The sequence below is a fragment of the Macaca fascicularis genome, chromosome 12 (genome assembly GCF_037993035.2).
Source record: "Macaca fascicularis isolate 582-1 chromosome 12, T2T-MFA8v1.1".
In the NCBI taxonomy this organism is placed as follows: domain Eukaryota; kingdom Metazoa; phylum Chordata; class Mammalia; order Primates; family Cercopithecidae; genus Macaca; species Macaca fascicularis.
Genome location: NC_088386.1, coordinates 103,589,785 through 103,599,914, shown reverse-complemented (window position 1 = coordinate 103,599,914; position 10,130 = coordinate 103,589,785). Strand labels below are relative to the sequence as shown.

The 10,130-nt window shown below is 44.1% G+C and overlaps 1 protein-coding gene across 1 annotated transcript; it reads right to left on the bottom strand.

Moving 5' to 3' along the window:
* Window positions 1-417: 417 nt before the first annotated feature.
* LOC123568079 (small ribosomal subunit protein uS14-like) lies at window positions 418-625 on the bottom strand. Its single transcript, XM_045368442.2, has one exon. It carries the CDS (start codon window positions 586-588, stop codon window positions 418-420), a length of 171 nt encoding a protein of 56 aa, XP_045224377.2. The 5' UTR covers window positions 589-625.
* Window positions 626-10,130: the final 9,505 nt, after the last annotated feature.

The window sequence follows — 10,130 nt, the reverse complement described above, 5'->3', positions numbered from 1 at the left end:
CGTGTCAAAAAAAACAAAGCAAAAAACAAAACAAAACACCTCTTTCCCTGACATTCAAGGTCTTAGATAGCAGGGATCTAACTCACGTTTAAAGCTTAATCTCTTCCCTATGAAAAACTTTGCTGAGGAAAACTCAACATTCTCTCCCCACCACTATTGCTTTATTAGTGCTCACTGCTCCCTCTGGAATGCTGCTCTTACAAAGGCTGTCTGGCAGTTCTGTCAAGGATCATTTCAAATGCTACTTCCTCCATGATACCCCTCTTCTATGAACTCTTTTCTACTCTGATGAAGTTTCTTTCCTCTTTTTTTTTTAAATTAAAGATTTAAAAAAAAAAATGCTTATTTTATGTACAGAGAACTGTCATGGTTTTTCATTAGGTAGATGCCTTGGATAGTCTTTTGAAGGAACATCATTTAGTTTAACTTAATGAAACCGATATCCTTCACATACTGACAGAAACACTGGCGGCACATATTGAGGCCGTATTTCCGGATCAGACCATGCTGGCTTGAGCAGACGCGACAAGAGCCAGAACCCTGGCCAAATTTTTGCGGGTGGCCCCAGTACAGTTGTTGGTGACCCATCTTGCTCTTGCTCTCAGGAGTTTAATGAGGTAAAGGTAATTTTTTTTTTTTTTTGAGGTGGAGTTTCGCTCTTGTCGCCCAGGCTGGAGTGTAGTGGCGCAATCTTGGCTCACCGCAACCTCTGCCTCCTGGGTTCAAGCCATTCTTCTGCCTCAGCCTCCCGAGTAGCTGGGATTACAGGCGCACGCCACCACACCTGGCTAATTTTGTATTCTTAATAGAGACAGGGTTTCTCCATGTTGGTCAGGCTGGTCTCGAATTCCTGACCTCAGGTGATCTGCCTGCCTTGGCCTCCCAAAGTGCTGGGATTACAGGCGTGAGCCACTGTGCCCGGCCTGAAATCTGATGTTTTATTCCTACAGAGCTAGAGCCATTTCCCTGACTAGTACAGCTTGGTATCCTTTTAGTGCTTGGCTCATTTCATTTCATTTCATATGGCAGGTGCTCAAAAAGTATTTATTAAAAAGGAACTGAAAAGTCAGAGACACAAAGAAAATATAAATTAGGTTATACTGTTAGAAAATAGTTTGAGATGTCTGATGACACAAAAATACTCTCTCAACCCTATTTTTCATTGAGAAAAATGCCTCTTCCCCCAAGTCATTTGTTTTATAGGTTAGGTGCTTACACTTTGAGATCAGTTGTCACTTGGTTCTTGGCAAAGAGAAAATAAGATGTTTTGAGAATTGACGGTCATTCCGGTTGAATATGGATGCCAAGTTTTCTTCTGGGTAGAAGAGCCAGATGGCATAACTGTGAACAGATAACAGCAGGATGAAAGCTATCCCTCTTTGATTGTCAGATACTTGGGTCAGATTTTCAGATGATACATAATTAGTGGACAGGGGCCCTTGGCCAATAGCACATCCATTCACATTTCAATTAGAGGTGCATGGTAAGGGTATGATATTATTGCTGGTATTATTTCTGTAGTTGAGCTAAGTACTGAAAAAGGGAGATAGCCCCAAGCCCAAAATGTCATCAGGCCAAAATGAGACTGGGTCACCCGCCTTCCAAATCAAACTTCAGGCTAATTCGATATGATTGGATGTGGTATTAGAAAGTCGGAATCTAAAGCTTGAAGAGTAAGAGAGGGGAGATGATCAGAAGTGTGGAATACAGCTTTTGTTTTGTGTATTAAAGTTACGCTTCAATCTCCTCTCAGAGTGCTTTTTTTTTTTAACCTCTTTCACCCACTTTATTTGTCCTACATCTCAATAAGCAAGCTTCCTGTGAAGCCATGTTTCTCTCTCCATTCAGAGACACGTTCCCATTATTTCTTTCTGCTTGGATTGTATGATTTACCTGGCTGGGCTCCTGTTCCACCAGATTGTTTCCCATAAAAATGCTGATAAACATTTATTTTTGAAAATATTTTCCAATTTTTTTTTTTTGTTTTTTCCTTAAAAAGCCAAACACATACTTTCTTATAACAAGTAGACTAATTATGATTCAGATCTGTTTTGGGGGACCCATTAGTAGTCATAAAAATCAACTTGCTGAGGCTGGGTGCAGTGGCTCACTCCTGTAATCCCAGCCCTTTGGGAGGCTGAGGCGGGTGGATCACTTGAGGTCAGGAGTTCAAGACCAGCCTTCCCAACATGGTGAAATTCTGTCTCTACTAAAAATACAAAATTAGCCAGGTGTGGTGGTGCATGCCTGTATTCCCAGCTACTTGGGAGGCTGAGGCAGGAGAATCGCTTCAACCTGGGAGGCGGAAATTTGCCGTGAGCTGAGATCACACCATTGCACTCCAGCCTGGGCAACAAGAGCAAAACTCCATCTCAAAAAACAAAAAAACAAAGAAAAGAAAATATCAGTGTGTTATAGTAATAGGTAAATATCAGTTCATGAAACGCCTATTTATGTCACTTATATGTTGTTATGTTCTATGAGGCAAAATAAAATTTTTTCTTTTTTTTTGGATGGAGTTTTGCTCTTGTTGCCCAGGCTAGAGTGCTGTGGCGTGATCTTAGCTCACTGACACCTCCACCTCCCAGGTTCAAGCAATTCTTCTGCCTCAGACTCCTGAGTACCTGGGATTACAGGCATGCACCACCACCCCCAGCTAATTTTCGTATTTTTAGTAGAGACGGGGTTTCACCATGTTGGCCAGGCTGGTCTCAAACTCCTGACCTCAAGTGATCTGCCCGCCTCAGCCTCCCAAAGTACTGGGAATACAGGTGTGAGCCACCATGCCTGGCCACTTTTGTCTTTTAAATTAGGTAGGAAAAGAGTTACACACACAAACACAAACCCATTTATAATGTTATTTATATTTACCTTTGCAGTTTTATTTTTACCTTTACTGGTGCTCTTTATTTCTTGGATTCTTTATTTCTTGGATTCAATTACTGTCTAGTGTTCTTTCATGTAGCTGAAGGATTCCCTTCAGTATTTCTTTTTTTGTTGTTTTGAGATGGAGTCTCGCTCTGTCGCCCAGACTGGAGTGCAGTGGTGCGATCTCAGCTCACTGCAAGCTCCGCCTCCCAGGTTCATGCCATTCTCCTGCCTCAGCCTCCAGAGTAGCTGGGACTATAGGCGCCCACCACCACGCCCTGCTAATTTTTTGTATTTTTTAGTAGAGATGGGGTTTCACCATGTTAGCCAAGATGATCTCGATCTCCTGACCTTGTGATCTGCCCGTCTTGGCCTCCCAAAGTGCTGGGATCACAGGCGTAAGCCACTGTGCCCAGCCCAGGATCCCTTTAGTATTTCTTATAGAGCAGGTCTACTAGTGATGAATTTTTTCAGTTTTTGATTATCTTTGTTTATTTGAATGTCTTAATGTCTCAATTTTCGAAAGCTATTTTGCTGGATGTAGAATTCTTGTATGATGGTCTTTGTTTCAGCACTTTGAATATGTCATTCCACTGACTTCTGGCCCCTACAGTTTCAGATGAAAAGTAAGCTGTTAATCTCTTTGAGGATCTGTTGTACATTATGTGTCATTTTTCTCTTGCTGTTCTCAAGATTCTCTCATTGTCTTTGACATTAGATAACTTGACTATAAGGTGTTTCAGTGTGCATATCTTTGAGTTTATCCCACTTGGAGTTTATTGAGTTTCTAGGATGTGTAAATTAATATTTTCCATTAAATTTGGAAAGGTTTTGGCAATCATTTCTTCAAATATTATTTTTACCTGTTTTTTTCCCCTCCCTCTGTGGGACTCCCATTATGCATATGTTGCTTAATTTGATTACCTTAGTCAAAATTTTTATTACAGGCATAAGTACTCCTATAGGTGCATTCTTTAAGTGGAACTGCTATGTTATGGCAGTGACATTAAGAATTTTGATAAGGTTGGGTGTGGTGGCTCATGTCAGTCATCCCAGCACGTTGGGAGGCCAAGTCGGGTGGATTACTTGAGGTCAGGAGTTTGAGAACAGCCTGGCCAACATGGCAAAACCCAATCTCTACCAGAAATACAAAAATTAGCCAGGCATGCTTGTAATCCCAGGTACTAGGGAAGCTGAGGCACAAGAATTGCTTGAATCTGAGAGGCAGAGGTTGCAGTGAGCTGAGATTGCACCACTGCACTCTAGCCTGTGTTACAGAGTGAGACTCTGTCTCAAAAAAAAAAAAAAAAAAAGAAAATAATTTTGATACATATTGTCAATTGTCAATTGCCTTCTCAAACCTTTATAACAATACATCTTCATACCAACAACGTATGAGCAAGCCCATTTTTCTTAGGAAATTTTTGGTTGATTACACTGAAGATGCTTTTTAAATACTAGATAAAGAACTTATTTTTAGTTGGCTAGAGTTCCTTAGATGTGGCTTACTTCCTCTCAGAATCTTCCATCAATGCTGCTGTTACCTACTCCTCTAGTTCCTTTTAGAATCATCCTTGAAAAACATTCATGAAGTAGGGGAACTACTGTTCAGTAAACTGAGCCCACTGCCCTCTCATGCAAACTGATACAATGAACAGCCAGAGAAGCACACAGTGCTGGCCGTCTTTCTCATTCTCCTCAATCTCCAATGCCTCAGAATTAGTAGTTAATCCTTTTATTCAAAAATTGCCATTGGAAAGACACAGTGCTCATGCTTGTAACTCCAGATCTTTGGGAGGCCCCAGCAGGAGGATTGCTTGAAGCCAGGAGTTTGAGATTGGCCTGGGCAACATAGTGAGACTCTGTCTCTATTTTTTTTTTTTAATTGACATTTGAGTAAAGGAAAGCAACAGGAGGAGACTTGGCAGGACCTATCCTATGCTGTTACAGTTTTTTTCCAATTATCCAATTGAGTAAAGTAGTATATCACATCATACTGTGTGATATAGTTTGGCTGTGTCCCCACCCAAATCTCATCTTGGCTTGTAGTTCCCATAATCCGCACAGTGGGCGGTAATTAAATCATGGGGGCGATTACCTCCATACTGTTTTCGTGATAGTGAGTGAGTTCTCACGAGATCTGATGGTTTTATGAGGGGATTTTCCTGCTTTTGCTCAGCACTTCTCCTTCCTACTGTCACATGAAGAAGGACATGTTTGCTTCCCCTTCTGCCATGATTGTAAGTTTCCTAATGTCTCTCCAACCCTGTGGAACTGTGAGTCAATTAAACCTCTTTCTTTTATAAATTACCCAGTCTTGGTCAGTTTATAGCAGTGTGAGACTGGACTAATACACTGTGTAAACATGTAAGGTCTCGATATGTATTAGACCATTCTTGCATTGCTAACAAGGAATACCTGAGACTGGGTAATTTACAAAGAAAACAGGTTTAACTGGCTCATGGTTCTGCAGGCTGTACAAGCATGGCACAGACATTGCTTGGCTTCTGAAGAGGCCTCAGGGAGCTTTTATTCACAGCAGAAGGTGAAGTGGGGACAGGCACTTCACATTGCAAAAGCAGGAACAAGAGATGGGGGCAGGCAGTTGCCACACTTTATAACAACCAGCTCTTGCAATAACTCACTATTGAGAGGACAGCAGCAAAGGGATAGTGCTTAGCTATTCATTAGAAATCCACCCCTATGGGCCGGGCGCAGTGGCTCACACCTGTAATCCCAGCACTTTGGGAGGCCAAGGCAGGAGGATCACCTGAGGTCAGGAGTTTGAGACCAGCCTGGCTAAATGATGAAACCCCATTTCTACTAAAAATACAAAAATTACCCACTGCATGTGTGCCAGGCTCCTCTCATAAATATGTATAGCTTTTCACCCAAACTTGCTCAATATGTATGATACTAGCCCTGTGAGTCATAAAACCTAATCTGTCCTTTCAAGAGGGAGCACCTTTATTTGACACTGGGGACTTTCTCTTCAAGGCTTGGAAATTGATGTGGCCAATAAAGCTCTAAAATAACAATAGTAATATGGCTGGGTGTGGTGGCTCACGCCTATAATCTCAGCACTTTGGGAGGCTGAGGCGGGTGGACTACTTGAGGTCAGGAGTTTGAGACCAGCCTGGCCAACATGGAGAAAACCCTGTCTCTACTAAAAATACAAAAAATTAGCCGGGCATGATGGCGTGCACCTGTAATTCCAGATGCTCAGGAGGCTGAGGCAGGAGAATCACTTGAACCTGGGAGGCAGAGGTTGCTGTGAGCTGAGATGGACACCATTGCACCCCAGCTTGGGCGACAGAGTGAGACTCAGGCTCAAAAAAAAAAAAGAAAAATGTATCCAGTCTCAGGTATTTCTTTGTAGCAACGTGAGAACAGACTCATACAAGTTATATTATGAAACTCAAAGGAGAGAATGCCCACCAACCATCTTGCATGTGGTAATTGCTCAATAAATGTTCATTCCTTTCTCTTTTTTTTTAAGCCATGGGAGTTTCCTTCATTCCTGCTAACTTTGCCACTCCTTTTTTTTTTTTTTTTTGAGATGGAGTCTCGCTCTGTCACCCAGGCTGGAGTGCAGTGCCGTGATCTCTGCTCACTGCAACCTCTGCCTCCCAGGTTCAAGCAATTTTCATGCTTCAGCCTCCAGAGTAGCTGGGACTACTGGTGCCTGTCACCACGTCCAGCTAATTTTTTGTATTTTTGATAGAAACGGAGTTTCACCATGTTGGCCAGGCTGGTCTTGAACTCCTGACCTAAAGTGATCCACCTGCCTCGGCCTCCCAAAGTGCTGGGATTACAGGCATGAGCCACCAAGCCCGGCCCAAAGTTTGCCTCTTTTTGCTTTCAGCATTGGTAATGTAAAACATTTCTCGTAGGGTTACTTTAGTTAAAAAATAATCTTAAGCTTGAAACTTGTATTAGAACAATCTATGTTCTATTTGATCATCTCCACGTCTGTAATGCAACCAAATGAGTTTACTGCTGATAAAAGTTAATGGACAGAGGCTGGGCTTGGTGGCTCACGCCTGTAATCCTAGCACTTTGGGAGGCTGAGGCGGGCGGATTGCCTGAGCTCAGGAGTTCGAGACCAACCTGAGCAACAGGGTGAAATCCTGTCTCTACTAAAATACAAAAAATTAGCTGGGCATGGTGGCAGGTGCTTGTAAGTTGCAGCTACTCGGAAGGCTGAGGCAGGAGAATGGCTTGAACCCAAGGGGCAGAAGTTGCAGTGAGCCGAGATAGCACCACTGCACTCCAGCCTGGGCAACAGGGCTAGACTCTGTCTCAAAAAAAAAAAAAAAAGAAGTACCCAATTCTCTATCCCTTTATCCACTAACTTTCTTTCTTTCTTTTTTTTTTTTTTTGAGACGGAGTCTCGCTCTGTCACCCAGGCTGGAGTGCAGTGGCGCGATCTTGGCTCACTGCAAACTCTCCCGGGGTTCACGCCATTCTCCTGCCTCAGCCTCCCGAGTAGCTGGGACTACAGGCGCCCGCCACCACGCCCGCCTAATTTTTTTGTATTTTTTAGTAGAGACGGGGTTTCACCATGTTAGCCAGGATAGTCTCGATCTTCTGACATCGTGATCCGCCCACCTCGGCCTCCCAAAGTGCTGGGATTACAGGCGTGAGCCACCGCGTCCGGCTGAGCCTTGGATACTTCTGTAATGTGACTGGCGTCAAAATTATTTTTGGCATCAGATTTTTTCCTTTTCTTTTTTTAACTGTAGGTAACACTGGTGTTCTAGAAATTCACATACACTGAACACATACACACACACACACACACACAGAAAAACCTGTCTTGAGAGAAAGCTTATCCATCCAGCTCTTTCTGTTTAAATTTTCTTTGCTCCTGATTCAGTTCTGTAAATATAGATTTATATTTAGCCACTTTTTGACTCTCCATATGTTCCTTCTAAAAACATTTCCTATTAAGGAAATTTACACAGTTGTTCTGTTAGAGAACTGCTGAGTGAACATGACTCTATACAGGTATGTGTTAGGTTTGTCTGCTGGTGGCATCGTGATTACTGAATCAGGAGTCAAGGAAGGCCCTGGAAGGAGGTTATCCTGCCACACAGCTCCCCAGCGCTTCTGGAAACCTTGTTGCTGATGTCTGGAGAGGGTCAGAAACGGTGTCTGTGGAGGCTGATTTCATATCCCTGCGTGTTCAGCTTTTTCCCACCTTCCTTCTTTGGCTAGATGTGCTCTGTGGTGTGGAGTGGGGACTGGACAGCCAGAGGAGGGGTCAGTCAGGTCACAGCACCACAGGGAAGAGGATGAATGGGAAGACCAAAATGAGCCCTCGTTAGCAGGGAGATGCGCCAATGCTTGGTCTCCCTGGGTAGGGAGAGCCTTGAGTTTCCAGTCCCAGCTGACGGCCTTGGCTCCAGACCTGTCCTTTTTATTTTATTTTATTTATTTTTTGAAACGAGGTCTTGCTCTGTTGCCCAGAATGGAGTGCAGTGGCATGATCATAGCTCACTGTAGCCTTGACCTCCCAGGCTCAAGTGATCCTCCCACTTCAGCCTCCAGAGTAGCCGGGACTACAGGCGTGTGCCACAATGCCTGGCTAATTTTGTTTATTTTTTGTAAAGACAGTGTCTCGCTGTGTTGCCCAGGCTGGTCTCAAACTCCTGAGCTCAAACAATCCTCCCACCTCTGCCTACCAAAGTGCTGGGATTACAGGCGTGAGCCACTGCACCCACCATGCCCTTCTTTAAAGGAGCCCATTCCAGCCACCCCAGAGGCCTCAGGCTGCTCCTGCTCTCTATGAAGCCCCATTTGTTTGGCTGAAGCAGCAGGCAAGGAGAGTGGAAAGGTTCCTTTCGGAGTCAGTGGGGCTGCCTGTGGAATCTCTCCGCCGGCCTTTCGGAATCACTCTCTGCTTCAATTTCCTCATCTCTAAAGTGGGGTTCACATGCCCTTCTTTGCATCGTCACAAATGTGCATGGCACCAGCTAGTGCTCAATGAATATGGTGGTTATACCTCAGTCACTGGCCCCTGGGCCCCGCTTGGCCACCTGTCTGTGCCTGGGCCCTTTCTTGTTTTCCTCAATTTAGCATCATCTTAACAGCACATCTTGGATTCTCTTTTGATTCTTTTTTTTTTTTTCTTTTTTATTCTCTTGTCTCTCTTTGGTTTTTATTCTAGTTGATTTGCCCCAGTAGATGGTGAGTTCTGCTTCTTTCTTCCTAGAAACTTTGTGTTTCCATGGTAGCTGAATGTTACCATATTTACTTGAGCTAAAAACCCCTTGAAAAAAAAAATCAGCATGACCATGGGGAGGACATCAGGTATTCTTTGCTTGGGATGTTAAAGAAACCTTCCTGTAGCCTTCATCAGCTCCAGACCTGTGAGGCCCAGGTGAGTTGAGGAGTGCTGCTTCTCCTCAACGGGAGCTCTGTGAATGCCTCCGGGCCTCTCTGCCCTGGAGCATGCATTGGCAATAAATTCCCTATGTGTGGCTCAGTCCAGATCTTTCTGCCTCTAGGACCAGGCCTGTGGGCAGAACCTGCACTCTCCTCTGCTCCTCCATGCTATAGGAATTACGTGGGAGGCCTGCCCCGATCCAGCGCTGGGTGAGTCACCTTAGCATTCTTCAGAGGTCCATCTGCCTGCAGATATAAGCCTCGCCCTCCAGCCTCTTCTCGCTCAGTAAATAGACGGAATGTTTCTGCCTTCAGCTTCAGTCGTTGTTTTATTTCTCAGCTTGTTTAGAACCCAGAGAAGATAAAATGAGAGGCTTTTTACCGGTGCTCCCTCACAGACCCTGCCAGTACCGTAAGTAAATGAATGAAGCTTGTGGGGACAAGGCAACAAGGAGGGGAGGGGACCATGGCACACTGAGGGGAGACCATAATGCCCAAAGGGGGAAGAGCCGGCTTGGCTCTAGCTCATTGCCATCTTGTGGGCATTTGGACCCATGTTTGCCAGATATTTCAAAATTTTCAAAGAAAGCCATTTCAAATAATTATCTCAGTTTTACTATCTTGATTTTTATCTGACGTCTTGCTCTAGTTTGAATGTGTTCCCCCAAAAGGCATGTATTGGAAACTTAATCCATAATGCAACAGTGTTGGGAAGTGGGGCCTAATGGAGGTGTTTAGGTCATGAGGCTCCACCCTCATGAATGGATTAATAATGATTATGAAAGGGCTGGAGGGTGCAAGTTTGAACTCTTGCTCTCTCTCACTCCTTCTTTGTCTTTCCTTCATGGAATGACGCAGCAAGAAGTTTCTCC